Source organism: Asterias rubens, chromosome 5 (assembly GCF_902459465.1).
Source record: "Asterias rubens chromosome 5, eAstRub1.3, whole genome shotgun sequence".
Classification (NCBI taxonomy): domain Eukaryota; kingdom Metazoa; phylum Echinodermata; class Asteroidea; order Forcipulatida; family Asteriidae; genus Asterias; species Asterias rubens.
The window spans coordinates 18,534,820-18,552,381 of record NC_047066.1 but is presented as its reverse complement, the minus strand read 5'-3'; the positions used below and the strand labels follow the sequence as shown (position 1 = coordinate 18,552,381).

The following is a 17,562-nucleotide window of genomic DNA, read 5'->3' as shown; positions in this document are numbered from 1 at the left end:
ACACAACAACGACAACGACAACGACATTGACAACGACAGCGACAACGACAACAACAACAATAATAATAATACCATGCACAAATGTATATTTAAAAAGGTCTGGATATGCCACTGCCTGAATCCAAACTACAGACAAAGTATCACAACCCAGTCTGGGTGTAAGCCTTGAAATGGTGTTCACCCTGTTTTGGCCTACAGTGGCTTTGTGTGCCATATTAAGGTAGTCAGTTATGTGATATATTGTATTGTCAGTTATAAAATGTATTTATTATCCGCTGTCACCAAAAGTGCTATCCCACCGCTCTCACGAAAAGAGTATCCCACTGCTGCCACCAAAAGAGCTATCCCACCGCTGCCACCAAAAGAGTTATCTTACCGCTGCCATCAAAAGAGCTATGCCACCGCTGCCACCAAAAGAGCTTGAAATGATACACACAGATTGTTCATTACAGCGAGGAAGAATCATCATCCAATGAGTCACATAATATAACAATGATCGAAACGAATAAGAAGAACAACTCACTCTGGGTGACTGAAGCGCACCTGGTGGGCACACTCCTCTGGAACATCAAACCATTCTGGATCTTCCCCATTCGCTTGGAGAACCAGGGGTAAAATGTCAAAACGCCCACCTTGCCCCTTCCAGCCAATCTTCTGACAAATCTAGGAGTAATGTAAAAGCCATTTTAAAGTACCATTCAATTATATCATTGATCATAATAAAGCTTTGAATAATCTTTAAAAAAAGTTGTTTTACAGTGGTGGGATGGGGTAGAGCCTTTCCATTGACGAACCGTATTATGTTTCAAATGTTAGAGCAGTGCACATGCTGCTGTGGCGAAATATGCAGCCAATCAAACCAGTAACGTGGTTCTTTTACCCACCTACACAAGACACGGGACCAACGGCTTTAAGTCCCATCCGAAGGACGAGAGGATTGTGCACAAACGTATGTTTCTTTTTTGTGCAGTATCTGTAATAAGTCTCTTTATTAAGTCTCAGTATCAATTATAAATGTGTTAGGTTACATTGTGTCGGCTGCAGGACTTTTATCTATAATGGGATACTTTGAGGCGCTAGGTGGCAGCAGACTTACCAGGTAAATTTCCATTGTTTACGTAGTTCTGAGGGTGCGCACATTATCGAGAACAATGGATTTTACCTAGTAGGTCCGCTGCCACCAAACGTCCTGAAAGTCTCCCATTACAATTTGCGATACAAATATGTTTGAGAGCGCCCTCATGCGGTCAAAAATACGACGCATTATCAATAGTGGCCTAGGCAGTAAACATCATTGGTAATTGTCAAAGACTAGCCTAGTTGGTGTATCTCAACATATGCATAAAATAACAAACCTGTGAAAATTTGAGCTCAATCGGTCATCAAACTTGCGAGATATTAATGTAAGAAAAAACCACCTTGTCAATCGAACTTGTGTGCGTTTAGATGGTTGATTTCGATACATCAAGTTCTAAATCTGAGGTCTCGAAATCAAATTCGTGGAAAATTACTTCTTTCTCGAAAACTATGGCACTTCAGAGGGTGCCGTTTCTCACAATGTTATATACCACCAACCTCTCCCCGTTACAGATTGTAGCTAAGCACAACTTAATTATTTTGAGTAATTACCAATAGTGTCCTCTGCCTTTAAAACAGAATAATACATGTTTGTGTAAGATTTATTTTCCGCGAAACATTGCGGTTGTGTTCCCGATCACGTAGTATTGTGACATCAAACACTTTAAAAGGCTACCATTGGGTGAGTTTTTATTAATAGGCCTACTTAAGTTTACTACCTTTAACCTTATCACCTGTTACGTTTCAATGGGTGTGTATAAACATGTTTTTTTTTTTACTTGCCTCTGGCAAAGTTGTAACAAATTGTATAGCTAAAGCACAACTTCATTCACATGACATTTGGTGTTATAGATTTCCATCCGTGCGGAACAAGACAGTTTTCCTTTTCACTTAAGTTTTATGACAGGAAAAAGAGTATCAATTTAGCATGATATACCATCACGTTTCAATGGGTGTGTTCAAACGTATGCTCTTGTTTACGTCACCTTAGGCAAAGTCAAACAAATTGTAGTTAAAGGAACGTTACAGAATTGGTAAAAAAAACAGAAATCATAAAGATCACAGATTTACATAAAACTTACCAGTCTAATGATGATGAAAGTAGAAAACATCCCACGAAATATTTCTGTCTAAAATATCATATTTGATGAGAAATAAATAATCTAACTTCGCGTTTGGAGTTTATCGCTCAGTGCGCGTTTTATTCATTTTTATTTTGGCATTAATGCAATGCACAACTTGAAATCGGTTTGTCACTATTTTTCTCGTGACCCAGATGGCCGATCGCTGTCAAACTTCTACAGGTATAGTCAATGTACATGGTGGATTACATAAAGTGCTTACACTGCCAGCAACTGTTTTGTTAGCAAAAACCAATTCCGTAATATTCCTTTAAAGGCAGTGGACACTATTGGTTATTGTCAAAGACAAGCCTTCACATCACAGCTGGTGTATCTCAACATATGCATAAAATAACTAACCTGTGAAAATTTGAGCTCAATTGGTCATCAAAGTTGCGAGATAACAATGAAAGAAAAAATCACAGTTGCCACACGAAGTTGTGTGCGTTATAGATGGTTGATTTCGAGACCTCATCAAGTGCTAAACTTGAGGTCTCGAAATCAAATTCGTGGAAAATTGCTTCTTTCTCGAAAACTATGGCACTTCAGAGGGAGCCGTTTCTCACAATGTTTTATACTATCAACCTCTCCCCATTACTTGTAATCAAGAAAGGTTTTATGCTAATAATTATTTTGAGTAATTACCAATAGTGTCCACTGCCTTTAAGCACAACTCAATTCATTAGCAGAATAAAACAAAATTAAATAGATTTCTTTCCGGACCACATATGGAAGTTTTCTGAATCGTGACGGGAAAAATTCGGGATTATGTTTAAACACAGTCACGTTTCAATGGGTATGAATAGGGCTACGTGCTTTTTTCTTCACACATGCCTACGGTAAACTTCAAACAAATTGTAGCATTAGCACAGCTTATCAGCAGTCTTTTACAACAGAATAACAATATTTTAGTTATCGACTTCTTTCCGGGCCAAACATGACAGTTTTCTTGATAACTTAATTATTATAATGACAGGAAACACGGTAAAATACACACTTATCTGCCATCGCGATGGCCGTGACTTTAAACGGTTGAAACCTTTTTAACAGGTATGACATTGAAATGTTTCTAAGCACCAGTGTTTAAAGGCAGTGGACACTATTGGTAATTACTCAAAATAATTATTAGCATAAAACCTTAACTGGTAACTTAGTAATAGGGAGAGGTTGATAGTATGAAACATTGTGAGAAACGGCTCCCTCTGAAGTGGTGTAGTTTTCGAGAAAGAAGTAATTTTCCACAAATTTGATTTCGAGCCTCAAGTTTAGAACTTGAGGTCTCGAAATCAAGCATCTGAAAGTACACAACTTCGTGTGACAAGGGTGTTTTTTCTTTCATCATAGTTATCTCGCAACTCCGGCGACCAATCGAGCTGAAACTTTCACAGGTTTGTTATTTTATGTACATGTTGAGATACACCAAGTGAGAACACTGGATTTTAAATTTGATGTTTAGGGGCATTGTGCCTTACTAGAAAAATGTGTAACAACCACTGCTTTACGACACAACCCATGATCCATAATTATACACTGTTACATGTTTAAAGGCAGTGGACACTATTTGGAAATACTCAAAACAATTAGCATAAAACTTACTTGGTAATGGGGAGAGGTTGATAGTATAAAACATTGTGAGAAACGGCTCCCTCTGGTAGTTTCCGAGAAAGAAGTATTTTTCCGCGAATTTGGCTTCGAGACCTCAGATTTATAAATTGAGGTCTCGAAATCAAGCTTCGAGACCTCAGATTTATAATTTGAGGTATGTTTGTTTCTTTATGCATATGTTGAGATACACCAAGTGAGAAGACTGGTCTTTGACAATTACCAATAGTGTCCAGGGAATGTAACCTAAACCTTTTGAAGGAAAGTGTTCAAATAGTGTTTTGAACTAAAACACTTGTTTTTACAGTGTACTACTGCCAGGTACAGTTGGTTCTTTATGAGAACTGTCATTATGATTTGGATTTGGTCATAATTTGGTCATATTAGAGTGTCACAGCTCGAACTGCCTAATTTACGGCCGGCTCGTTAGCAACATATTCTTATGCCGCGATTTGAGTTATTTAAAGTGCGCGTGCGGCAAACTGTTTTATTAAAATTCAATTGTTTGTCACCTATTCGTTCTAGTTGCGCACTTTTGCCGCGCAAAAAACTTTGAGTTCGACACATCAAAAGTGGGACGCTTAGCTTTGAACTGTTTATAACTGGAGTAGGCATGTGAGCTAGAGTGGCATTACAATGTCAGACAACCACAACATTATTTCCTTTTTTAAAAGGTCGCATCCCCTTAAGGTGATCCCCTAGCTACCGCTTCCCAGGTTGTATCGTAATGTGGGTGTGATCCCTGGCTACACGGCAGTTAACGGTATGGCTTCTGACTGGCACCCCCCGAACAAAGATATTGATAAAATAGGGACACCGCCAGTATAGGGCTAGATAGCTCAGTTGGTAGAGCGCCGGCAAGTTAATACGGAGGTCGTTGGTTCCAATCCCACTCTAGTCAATTCTTTGTTCAACCCCAAAAATCATTTACAAATTTACCCAGTCAGTTTCCCTTGTGGTTTATATTGACATTTTTTTTAAAGTGTTAGAAATTGATTACAACGAATGTTCGATAACACTTTAGGTAACTGATCTTTTAGGCGAATATGCTCATTGAGAAAAGGTTTCTGTACTTTCCAAGATGTTGTTTACTTGTACTTTTGATAGTTTAAAGCGAAACCAACACAATAGAAAAAGTAACAATATAGCGGCTTTACTCAGGTGGGTTGGGGATGGGGGAAACTTTTTTGAAGGTATGCAATGTTACGTGATCATGTGTAGGTATAGAAATTCATGTATTGTCTTCTCACTACTTACTTTCGGTTGATCAGAGCAAAACATTCAGCGGACATTATCACAGGTCGAGAGCCTTTTCGCCTTTTGTTTGGTTACTCTACCGCAAAATACGGTACCTTTAAAAGTACTGTAAAGTTCACTTTTTGAAGCATGACATCCCGTGTTCAGACTTATGGACGACTTCATTTATATAGCGCTACTGGTAACACCTTTGTTGTTCACCGAGTTTGTTTAATTAATGTACCCAGACGTATTAAACAGATGCACATACACCTGTGAGGTGTTTTGGATGAGTGGTAAGGGCACGTGATTCAGGCTTTGGTGTTTCTGATCAGCAGAGTGTGAATTCGGGTCTCGGTCGTGCTACGTGTGTCCTTGTGAATCATGTTTTGGTTCTATGTGTGTGTGGGGAGGGGGGCTGGTATCTAGGGCGGCAACAGGGTGTAGGGAGCGAAGAAGAGTTGAGTCGTATAGATGGAAGCACTAATAAAGCGTCATCAACCGGCATATTATTTGATGATATGTGCACGCGTGCGACTTACGCAAGCAAAAACGTTAACGTGAACGTCAGAAAATTGTGTTGTAAAAATCAGGTACTTAATAAGCCCAAAGGGGGTGACGTCACCTAGAAACGGCACAATTTTCTGACGTTCACGTTCACGTTTTTGCTTGCGTAAATCGCAGCTAAAACTCCCTATCGGCTAAGAGCATTTTATCTTGTTTGGTAGATTCGTGGGCTATATAACACGACGATATTATCACAATTATTAAATCATTCTTACCTTAGTAAACTCCACACTCCCTGGATCACCAATGATAGATCCATCTTCCTGTTCATAGCCGGCATACTTAATGAGAGTCACATTCCAGATACGATAATCATGCTGACCGTCTGTCCTTGGTGGAAACACTGTTATTGCGGACCTAATTTGAAAGATGGTAAAACACTGTTATTGCAGACCTAATTTGAAAGATGGTAAAACACTGTTATTGCAGACCTAATTTGAAAGATGGTAAAACACTGTTATTGCAGACCTAATTTGAAAGATGGTAAAACACTGTTATTGCAGACCTAATTTGAATGATGGTTAAACACTGTTATTGCAGACCTAATTTGAAAACACTCTTACGAAGCTTTTATATAGCGCTCTATAGAGAACAGATCGCTTTACATGAGACTATAATGTGACAAAAAGCAAAAAAACGGACTAGGATGGGTGGGGAAACAGAAATGTCTTGAGGAGGCTTTTGAACACAGGCAACGAGATCGCCTCTCGCAGACCCGCGGGGAGCTCATTCCTTAGGCGAGGGGCAGCCATGGAGAACGAACTATCCCCAGCTTTCCGTGTAGTTCAGCTGGAATTGTAAAGTCGGCCAATATTATTTCAAGATTAGGGAGAGTGGATAATACAAGACTGTTCGCAAAAACAATAAACTCCGTCAATAGATTGTATTTCAGCATTTCAGTTAGGTAGGGACTGAAATCCCAATCCACAAGATAAGGCTCCGGTCCGGATATCGAACCGGGTCCTGAGAGGTGCGACCTGGGGCAGAAACCATAGAACCAACCTGACTGCCAAACATTCAGTAAGTTTTGGTTTGTTGTTTACCTTATGTTGCCTTTGTTAGTTGCATAGAGTAGATGTTTGCAAATGGTCTCCAGCATTCCCCTTGTGTTGCGGACAGAACGAGCATCAAATAGCTGAAATTATTAAAAAATAATTACGATTAAAATAATAAAATACTTGGCTCTTACCAAAATATTTGTGTTCGTGTACTTGGCAAAGTTTGCTTCCCTTTTGTTTATACTGGCATTTCTCTAATAATAATCGTATTAAAAACATCTATATAGTGCCAAAACCATTAAAAATGCTCCCAGGCGCTTTACAACAACAAAAACTTCCATTTTAACCACAAAAGGCTTAATAATTAAAAGGTCAAAAATAAGATCCACAAAATATTACCATAAAACAGTAAAGGTACATTATCATAAAGGTACAGTTAATCTGAGCAATCTTTTTATTCTTATCCACAGCCAATAACTTTGACATCCGTTGCCGCAAATCAGCAAAAGCTTCCAAAATTATTTCATTTTCAACGAAGGTGAACAAGCCGGATATTAAAAATAAATGAACGAATTTGTTGCGCATGTTTTTTTTGCAAAAACCTAAATTGTTTTCTCACAAAGTTTTATACCATCAACCTCTCCCCATTACTCGCCACCAAGAAAGGTTTTATTCTAATAATTATTTTGAGTAATTACAGATAGTGTCCATTGCCTTTAAAGGCAGTGGACACTACTCAAAATAATTATTAGCATAATACCTTTGGTAACGAGTAGTGGGGAGATGTTGATGGTATAAAACACCGTGAGAAATGGGTCCCTCTGAAGTAACATAGTTTTCATGACAGAAGTAATTTTCTACGAATTTGATTTCGATACCTCAGATTTAGAATTTGAGGTCTCGAAATCAAGCATCCGAAAGCACACAAATTCGTGTGACAAGGGTGTTTTTTCTCTCGCAACTTCGATGACCGATTGAGCTCAAATTTCCACAGGTATGTTATTTATATGTACATGTTGAGATACACCAAGTGAGAAGACTGGCCATTAACGATTACCAAGTGTCCACTGTCTTGAATGACAACGCCTTTCATGTTCCGAACGTACACCTAAACAACATATTTCTAGTGTTTCTGAACTATGCAAGTAAAGGTTTTCCAGACCTTATGTTTGGGACATACAAATAGGTTCGTACAGTGAATGTCTAGTGTACATCGATATTGGATATTGGACATTCATATAGGTTTGTACAGTGAATATCTAGTGTACATCGATATTTGATATTGGACATTCATATAGGTTTGCACAGTGAATGTATAGTGTACATCGATATTTGACATTGGACATTCATATAGGTTTGTACAGTGAATGTCTTAGGTACATCGATATTTGACATTCACATAGGTTTGTACAGTGACTGTCTAGTGTACATCGATATTGGATATTGGGCATTCACATAGGTTTGTACCGTGAATGTATAGTGTACATCGATATTGGACATTGGACATTCATATAGGTTTGTACAGTGAATGTCTTAGGTACATCGATATTGGATATTGGACATTCATATAGATTTGTACAGTGAATGTCTTAGGTACATAGATATTTGATATTGGACATTCATATAGGTTTGTACAGTGAATGTATAGTGTACATCGATATTGGATATTGGGCATACAAATAGGTTTGTACAGTGAATATCTAGTGTCTTCGATATTTGATAAACCATAGGTTTGTACAGTGAATGTATAGTGTGCATCGATATTGGACATTGGACATTCATATAGGTTTGTACAGTGAATGTCTTAGGTGCATCGATATTGGATATTGCAAATTCACATAGGTTTGTACAGTGAATGTCTTAGGTACATCGATATTGGATATTGGACATTCATATAGATTTGTACAGTGAATATCTAGTGTACATCGATATTGGTTATTGGACATTCATATAGGTTTGTACAGTGAATGTGTTAGGTACATTGATATTGGATATTGGACATTCATATAGGTTTGTACAGCGAATATCTAGTGTACATCGATATTGGATATTGGACATTCCCATAGGTTTGTACAGTGAATGTATAGTTCACATCGATGTTGGACATTGGACATTCCCATAGGTTTGTACAGTGAATGTCTTAGGTACATCGATATTGGATATTGGACATTCACATAAGTTTGTACAGTGAATGTCACAAATAATATCTTCCTCTAAACTAACCTGTAGCTTTGTCCACTGGATACGTCCAACACACCTTGGAGCATTACGCCATGCTAGTTTGGCTCCGTAGTTCAGTTCTGCTTCGCTAAGGTGATAGGTTCCGGTTGTCTCAATGGATGTAACAACTTCTGAGACACGACTTTCATGTGCTTCGGTGCCAAATCTAAACAACACAACAGAAGCAGAATGATAAGGCTTCGGAGAAATTACATCGCTGATGAATGCATTCTTACTACCTATTTTATGGGTTTTTATTTCTTCTGACTTTAGGACAAACAACATTAAGACGGTTGTTAAAGACACTGGGCACCTTTCGTAATTGTCAAAGACCAGGCTTCTCACTTGGTGTATCTCAACTTATGCACAAAATAACAGGTGCTTGATTTCGGGACCTCAAAATCCAATTCTGAGATCTCGAAATCAAATTCAAATATTTTAGTGAGAAATTACTTCTTTCTCGAAAACCACGTTACTTCAGAGGGAGCCGTTTCTCACAATGTATGTTTTATACTATCAACAGCTCTCCATTGCTTTTGACCAAGTAAGTTTTTATGCTAACATTTGAGTAAATACCAATACTGTCCAGTGCTTTTAAACGAATATATAAACGAGTATTGGCAGGTGGTAATTTTGTCAGGCGCGGCCATCAAATTGGAATGCCGTCCAGGTTCATTTTGTAACTCCAAGGTATCATTTTTAACTTTGTTGGTTATTTAGCAACTTTTCTTGAAGTAGTTTTCAAAATGTTAAAATGGTGCTGTTGTTCTTCATAACATATTTCTTTGAGAACACGATCATCCAGAATAGGGTACACAACCCCAGTCGACAAAGGAGGGGGTAGGTTTTTATCAATCCCTTGTTGCTGAAAGCCAGCCGAAAAATTATAGGGATAGATTTGTTTATCCTTTGCTGCTCAAACTAAGCGAAAAGGAGGAGGGGTAAATTTGATTATCCTTTGAAACTCATAAACATGACAAACTGTGCCACATATTGTAAACAAATATATGTGGAGTTTAAAATCCTGTTTCGATAGCACTTTTCTGACTATACTGACAAATTTTAAGTTGTATTAAAAAAAAAAAAATCAAATGAATATTTTAAAAATGAACATGTTGAATGTGCAAATTGCTAACATATTATATAGGTCAGCCATATCAACACCACGTGTGACGTACACACGACTTGCAATGTGACTTCCCATTACAGCAATTACCTGTTATTATGTGTGTAGAACTGTCCAATGAATTCAACAGCTTGTTTCCGAACCTCTGTTGTTGGGCGTGGTAGTGAGCCAGTAGGCTTAGAGGGGGCAACAATTGACCCTCTGCAACGTGTATCGGAACATGGGGACTCACTCTGAAATAAAAAAACGACATTCGTTTGATTACAGTTGAAATAGGCCACGTTTTATCTTTAAAGACACTATGGACACTATTGGTAACTGTCAAAGACCAGTCTTCTCACTTGGTGTATCTCAACATATGCACAAAATAGCAAACCTGTAAAAATTTGAGCTCAATTGGTCGTCGGAGTGGCAAGATAATAATGAAAGAAAAACACCCTTGTCACATGAAGTTGTGTGCTTTCAGATGCTTGATTTCGAGACCTCAAATTCTAAATCTAAAATCCCGAAATCAAACTCGTGGAAAACTACTTTTTTCTCGAAAACTACGTCACTTCAGAGCATTGAGCCTTTTCTCACAGTGTTTTATAATATCAACCTCTCCCCATTACTCGTTACCAAGTAAGGGTTTATGCTAATATATATTTTGAATAATTACCAATAGTGTCCAGGGTCTTTAAGTATACCCTTTGCTAACTCAGATGTTTAGATTCGGTCTAGCTTTAACACTCCATGGACCGCTAAGAATGATCGATTTCTTTCATTGTGTTCTTCTTCTAAAAAACAGAAGAGAGAGTGTTAGACTATAAAAATTATGCTTTACTTGGATCGGTCGAGTTGGTCTTCGAATAGCATTTGTAACCGTTTGTTTTTAAATATGATTAGAAAGATATTTTAAGTATAATATAATGATCCACACATTCCAATTATTACTCGAAATTGCGTGGTTTTCGACAAACACGGTCGGCCATTTATGGAAGTCAAATTGTTGGCTCCCATAAATGGCCGACCGTGTTTAGTTCGCAAAGTAAAAGGAAAACCTCGCAATTTCAAGACAATGTGTATGGATCATTGTATTCTACTTTTAAAGGCAGCGGACACTATTGGTAATTACTCAAAATAATTATTAGCATAAAATCTTACTTGGTAACGAGTTATTGGGAGAAGTTGATGGTATAAAACATTGTGAGAAACAGCTCCCTCTGAAGTAACGTAGTTTTCGAGAAAGATGTAATTTTCCACGAATTTGATTTCGAGACCTCAGGTTTAGAATTTGAGGTCTCGAAATCAAGCATCTGAAAGCACACAGTTTCGTGTGACAAGGGTGTTTTTTCTTTCATTGTTATCTCGCAACTTCGACCACCGATTGAGCTCCAATTTTCACAGGTTTAATATTTTATGTATATGTGGAGATACACAACGTGAGAAGACTGGTCTTTGACAATTTTTGACTCCCATAAATGCCCGACCGTGTTAGTTCGTAAAGTAAAAGGAAAACCACACAATTTTGGGGCAAATTTGTGTGGATCATTGTATTCTGTTTTTAAAACATCTTCTAACCATTTTTTTTAATGCATTTTATAACAAACGGTTACAAACGCTTTTTCAAGACGAACTCAACCGATCCAAGGCAATGTGTTCCTTTATCAACAACAATATTATAACACCCGAGTCATTCAATGTTTCGAAATGAGTGTTCCGTTGAATCAGTGTTTACAATCAATAAGTAGTAATATTCAATTTCACCAGTTTTGCATTCATTGGTAATAAAATAAGGAAGTTTCATTAGGCAGCAAGATTCGTTTACTTCCGTAAAAGCCAATCATAGCTGGGGTGGATTTCACAAAGAGTTAGGTTAGGACTAGACCTCGGAGATATTAAAAACGTATGGCTAGTCCTAAATTCGGACGATAACTCGTCCTAACTCAAAATGAGACCCTAACCATGGGCGTCAATCAGGGAGGGACATGCCCCCCATCTTTTAGAGGATGGGGGACACGATACAAATGCTCCCCCCCCCCAAAAAAAAAGCAACAACAACAACAACAACAACAACAACAACAACAACAACAAAACCCCCAGAACAACAACAACTTTTTGACCACCTTTATTATGAAGCCCAAGTATTGCAATACATGTTAAACTGTGAAAGACCAAACCCTGTGTCCCGCCACTTTTTTTTAATTGAAAGTTCAAGTAACAAAATTAAAAAGGGCCCAAATTCTACTACTCAAATTTTGAAGGCTTATATGTTCTGTTTCGTTTGCCATTGGGCCTCTAGATTGCCTAAGATTGCACCACAGAGCATCTAAAATGCAAACATTTCCCGGGCCCTTCAGCGGGCCCGGAGCCATGCCGTAAAGGCTTCACGCTCGCATGCGCACTCTTTGACAGATTTGCCTCCTAAAACTTGTGTCAAAGATCCGCACATGAAGATGCTGTTAATCCAAAAGGTTCTACTGCTGCTCATATGATTATTTTAAAGGCTTTATGTTCTGTTCCATTCTTTATGAGGGAAATCATTGAAGTCAAAGAACAGATTCCTAAACAGCTACCTGAGCGGAATGTTTTCAAAGTAAATGGTATTTTAACTTGTTTATTATGCACCTGTTCAACATTTTAATGTAATTTTGATATTATGTGCACTTCTGAATAATTGTTCGTAATTATCGAATAAAAAATCAGGCCCCAACCTAAAGGTTTTGAAGAACTAAAACACTTCTGCCGTTGAGAGCGCGCGTCAAAGGACAATGCCGCTGACATCATCTCTGTGAGCTTGCTTTGTTATGCCTCCACGCTGCAACAAAGCTCCCAGAGATGACGTTTTGAGAGTGATTACGTAACAGGGCTTTTCGCAAATCTCTCAGAAAAGCGCTGGATAAGGGCATTCAAAATAATTCTTTTTTTACACAATTGAAATCTTTTTATAGTCATATGACTCGATTTCCCTATTCTTTGAAAACATTTTAAGTGAATTGCAGCAAAGTTTACGACTTGAAATTTTCGTTCAAGCAGGTCTTTAAATGTAGATTCGTGATTACAATGTACTCACCTTCGGTTCTTACATTCTACTCATGAATCTACACATTCTCGTCAATTCTCCTTAAACGATAAAGGTAACGCCCTGGATGGTTGTTTTTAAGGCAGTGAATACTATTGGTAATTACTCAAAATATGTATTAGCATAAACCCCTATTGGAACCGAGCAATGGGGAGAGGTTGATAGTATAAAACATTGTGAGAAACAGCTCCCTCTGAAGTAACGTAGTTTTCGAGAAAGAAGTAATTTTCAACGAATTTGATTTCGAGACCTCAGATTTATAACTTGAGGTCTCGAAATCAAGCATCTGAAAGCACACAACTTCGTGTGACAAGGGTGTTTTTTTTTCGTTCATAGTTATCTCGCCGCTTCGACGACCAATTGAGCTGAAATTTTCACAGGCTTGTTATTTTAAGCATAAATTATGTTTAGATACACCAAGTGAGAAGACTGGTCTTTAACAATTACCAATAGTGACCAGTGTCTTTAAGCGTTAATTGAGTCTACAAGCAACTATGTTACAAATCTACACTTAAGTGTAGATTCGTAAATAGTCTACACTTTCAACGATAGAGAGTCGTCACAGAAATAGTTTACGCTTACTAAATTCTTCCTAAAGACAACTTGATTCCCAACCACAAACAAATGAAACGCCTACCGTAGATGCCTTGTGATGCAGGGAGTCAACGAACTGCGAGCCCGTAGCAAAGTTATGAAGATTGACACATTTCTGTCTGAGCGGGGAGGGTGGTGGGGGAGAAGTAAACCCACAACGTCCATCCTTCTTTGGAGAATTCAGAATGCCACCTCCTCCTCCCACACCAAGTTTGTTGACAGGGTTGGGTGATAGGTCTCCATTTGTGAAGACATCCTCGAACGATTCCACACCGGATGGTGTGTTTGGCGAAGATGTCATTTCGCAGAGTTACTCTTTACCGCGCCGTGCAATTGCTCTTTGCAAAGACGAATGCAGCAGTACACTGATAAACTGTGTAGGGCTACTTTTGTATTAGAATGGGATAATACAACGAGGAAAGTACAAATCTATTCTAATCCGCAATCGATTAAACAAGCAACAATCTCATTGTCTGCTTCTGCTCTAGCTCTTCCCACCCACTAATCATCCCCGTCAAGTTTGCCAAGCGTGGGTGACACACTGCCTTTATTTTGCATCACATCACGGCCCAGTTTCATGGCTCTGCTTACCGTAAGCAGAGAAACGGCGCTTACGTAAGCAGGAAATTGTGTGCTTACGGCAAGCGTATTTCACGGGCTAGCGGCGAATTTTGGCTTGTGTGCGTGCGCACTCCACGTTGCTATGGGCGTTATACGCATGAACAGCTATCGCAGAAATTCGGCGCTTGCACGTAAGCGGAGAATGGTGATCGTAAGCGCAGAATTCGACGGTAAGCCAAGCTTGCGGTAAGCAGATCCATGACATTGGCCCTGTTCGCTGTTTTTATTGTTGTGGTATGGAACAAACGAACAGTAGAACTCTGGTCATGTTTGGATGAGTTTGATACAGAGACACATCCATGCAGGGCACATATTCACTTTGCATATTATTTTGTATACCAAGCAAGTTTCGAAATTGATTACCCATACGATCGATGTCGAACAAGATCGAAAAGGATGGACACTGTTGAACCACTATTGAACGAAACCTTTTCATTTGAACACAGCGTTACGTAAAATTATCGATAGCTGTAAATGTTTTGAAGTCAAAGGTTGGGTAGAGGTACAACAGAACATTCTACGAACCAGTGTGCAATAAACAGCATTTACCCATAGCAGCGGGTGGCGTGAAATTACAATTGAAGTGCGGTTTCTACACTATGGTGAACATACGCTTACGGGGGTTACCACCACTTCACTTCCTCTGTCCTTTTCCTACTATTCTTATTGTAGTATCATTGGCTGATTTAATGTTAAGGCAGTGGACACTATTGGTAATTACTCAAAATAATTATTAGCATAAAACCTTACTTGGGTGTCGAGTAATTGGGAGAGGTTGATGGTATAAAACATTGTGAGAAACGGCTCCCTCTGAAGTGACGTAGTTTTCGAGAAAGAAGTAATTTTCCACTAATTTGATTTCGAGACCTCAGATTTAGAACTTGAGGTCTCGAAATCAACCATCTTAAACGCACACAACTTCGTGTGACAAGGGTGTTTTCTTCATCCATTATTATCTCGCAATTTTGATGACTGATTGACTCAAATTTTCACAATTTTCACAAATGTTGAGATACACCAACTGTGGAGGCCAGTCCTTGACAATACCAATAGTGTCCAGTGCCTTTAATCTTTATTTAGTATGATACTTTAAATATTTTTTTTATGAAATGGAAATAAATGTTTCTTCAATCGAAAAATTGAATGCAGTTTGAATGTGTGGGTAAATCATTGTGTCCACTACGAAGATATTGTGTTGTGTTGTATCGGCAAATGTGTCATGTTTAGACCATAATATTAATATTGATACCTCACCATGCAATACCTCATCAACCTCATCCACCCATACACCTCGTCACACACCGGATGTTGGCTAAACATTGAGCCAACGTATCATTATTCAAAAATATTGACTTTGAGTTTATATTTCTGTTCATGAACTAAATTATCTTTATGATTAATTCAAGTAGGCCTTGTTAGAGTCTGTGAACAGCTACTTATCAGTCATATTATTTACTTGTAATTTACGACCATACCAATAACTAAATACTTTCTAAACCGACTACAATCTATAATACATGCCTATGCATCCTTCTGCACTGTATGTGTTGTATTAATAGTCCAGGATCCATAGACTTTCCATTCATGGTTTGTTAATTCAAACTGTGTACTTCCTAATTAACAATGTTGAATTACAAATTTTTGTTTGTACTTTTGATGTTCATATTTTCTTACAAAAGAATTATACACAAAAATACACAAATTTACCATGGATAACAATTAAACTGACCCAAATTGTTGTGATATTATCAAAGTAAATAATTTGTTTTTTCCTTGTTCTTCACAACCAGCTGAAAAGAGAGGGTGGATTGTTTTATCAATGGAGGGGATACATATTTTGTTGTCCTTTGTTTCGGAATCTTACTATCGTCTTCTTGTGTGCAATTTGTCCGTGTGTGTACAAACACGACTAACGATGCATTATACTGCCAACAAACAAACTGGAATTTATTTTTTCAATTGTTAGCCTACAACAGTTAGATTGGTTCGTCAACTGTGGAGAATACTTTCTAAAACGGGGGAGGATTGTAATCGAAATATCAAATACTTTTAAAATGACATTGAAAGCACCTGTTGGTCCCTCTGAAAGTGCAATTTGGTTGTAGATCTATCCAGTACAATCAAAAGTTTGTTACGGATACCTGACCTGCACCCGGGTACCTGCCCTGTGTGGTGTCCTGACAACATCGATATGGAACCACAGCAGAACCTGAATATTTTTCACGTGAGAAGTCCGTCGTCTGCTGGGTTGTCTGTATTGTTTTAAATTTGATTTTTCAGGGTGAAAGACCAAAAATTAGCCTTGGTATCCACTATTTTCGGATTCAGCACCCCCAAATTAGTTAAATCAGGTATGTTACCAACTTTTACTCAAAAATGCCGCTCACTTCCTTAACTAGTAGAGCCCTTTTTGGAAATCTGGTCTAGACTATTTTGGGAAACGGTAGAAAACCTGCACTGGTCCAATACTGGTTTTGCGGCACACCATTTGGGAAAACAGGCAGAAAACCTCTCATTGAGCCAATACTGGTTTTGTCGCTGCACACAATTTTTATAAAAATGGTGTCATATAGAAAACTTTTTCTGGGCCAATCATGTCAATACTGGTTTTGGCAAAACGGTAAAGAAAATAATGTTCTAATTACTAAACCGACTTGATATTTAAAAAGGAATTAGGCCATGCAAGCTATTGAACCTGGGGTGGATTTCACAAAGAGTTAAGACTAGTCTTATCTGGAGTGAGGAAGAGTTAATCGTCCTAACGTAGGACTAGCCATACGTTTCTTATATCTCCTAGGACTAGTCCTAACTCTCTGTGAAATCGACCCCTGATGGTACCGGCATTTAGAGAAACCGAATACTATTTAAAAAAAAAAAACTGTGCTAAAATGTATTTATTATTTTAATGGTTTTTACATAGCATTCATTTTTAAAATAATGTATTCATTGCTGCTGTTTTTTCATTTGTTGTATTTTTTTTATCATGGACAACTACACTTTATTGTAATGGACTTTTTTATTGCAAAGTAATTTTATTTAAATTTAACATTATATTTGATATACTTTTTGCATTTTTAAAATGCTGGTTGAATTTTCGTCTGATAATGAAAGTTTTACTTTCTGACATCTGTTTACTGTTTTTTTTTTAGCGCCAAGCCATTTTAGGAAAATGGTATAGAAAACTTGTTTTGGGCCAACACTGGTTTCCAAGTGGCACACCATTTTGGCAAATAATGGTATAAAAAACTGTTCTGTGCCAATAGGCCTACTGATTTTGTAACGGCGCACCATTGGGCCGGCATTGAACCGACGTTGGTCATAATATGCAATTTTCAAGGC

The 17,562-nt window shown here is 38.0% G+C and overlaps 2 protein-coding genes across 2 annotated transcripts in view; both read right to left on the bottom strand.

Moving 5' to 3' along the window:
• LOC117290268 (nitric oxide synthase, brain-like) overlaps positions 1-6,717 on the bottom strand; it is a 29,488-nt gene extending 22,771 nt beyond the window's left edge. The window contains exons 1-3 of the mRNA XM_033771569.1: positions 6,647-6,717; positions 5,819-5,960; positions 524-663 (exon numbers count right to left, since the gene is read on the bottom strand). Of these exons, the coding sequence (XP_033627460.1) occupies positions 524-663; positions 5,819-5,960; positions 6,647-6,702 (338 nt within the window). The 5' untranslated portion in view covers positions 6,703-6,717. The remainder of the gene's footprint in view (positions 1-523; positions 664-5,818; positions 5,961-6,646) is intronic.
• A 1,256-nt stretch (positions 6,718-7,973) lies between these two features.
• LOC117290472 (nitric oxide synthase, endothelial-like) lies at positions 7,974-13,903 on the bottom strand. The gene is made up of 4 exons (XM_033771887.1): positions 13,646-13,903; positions 10,038-10,180; positions 8,825-8,987; positions 7,974-8,021 (listed from the first exon to the last, which is right to left on the bottom strand). The coding sequence occupies exons 1-4, from the start codon at positions 13,901-13,903 to the stop codon at positions 7,974-7,976; spliced, it is 612 nt and encodes a 203-aa protein (XP_033627778.1).
• Between the last annotated feature and the right edge of the window lie 3,659 nt (positions 13,904-17,562).

Bases quoted from the DNA above. Each gene is read 5' to 3' on its own strand.
- LOC117290472 (XM_033771887.1), bottom strand. From the start codon at position 13,903: ATGACATCTTCGCCAAACACACCATCCGGTGTGGAATCGTTCGAGGAT. The intron at 10,181-13,645 runs GTAGGCGTTTCA...TTTTTATTTCAG, and splicing joins TGCATCACAAGGCATCTACG to AGTGAGTCCCCATGTTCCGA. The intron at 8,022-8,824 runs GTTAGTTTAGAG...GATGTACACTAG, and splicing joins TCCAGTGGACAAAGCTACAG to ACAGTCACTGTACAAACCTA.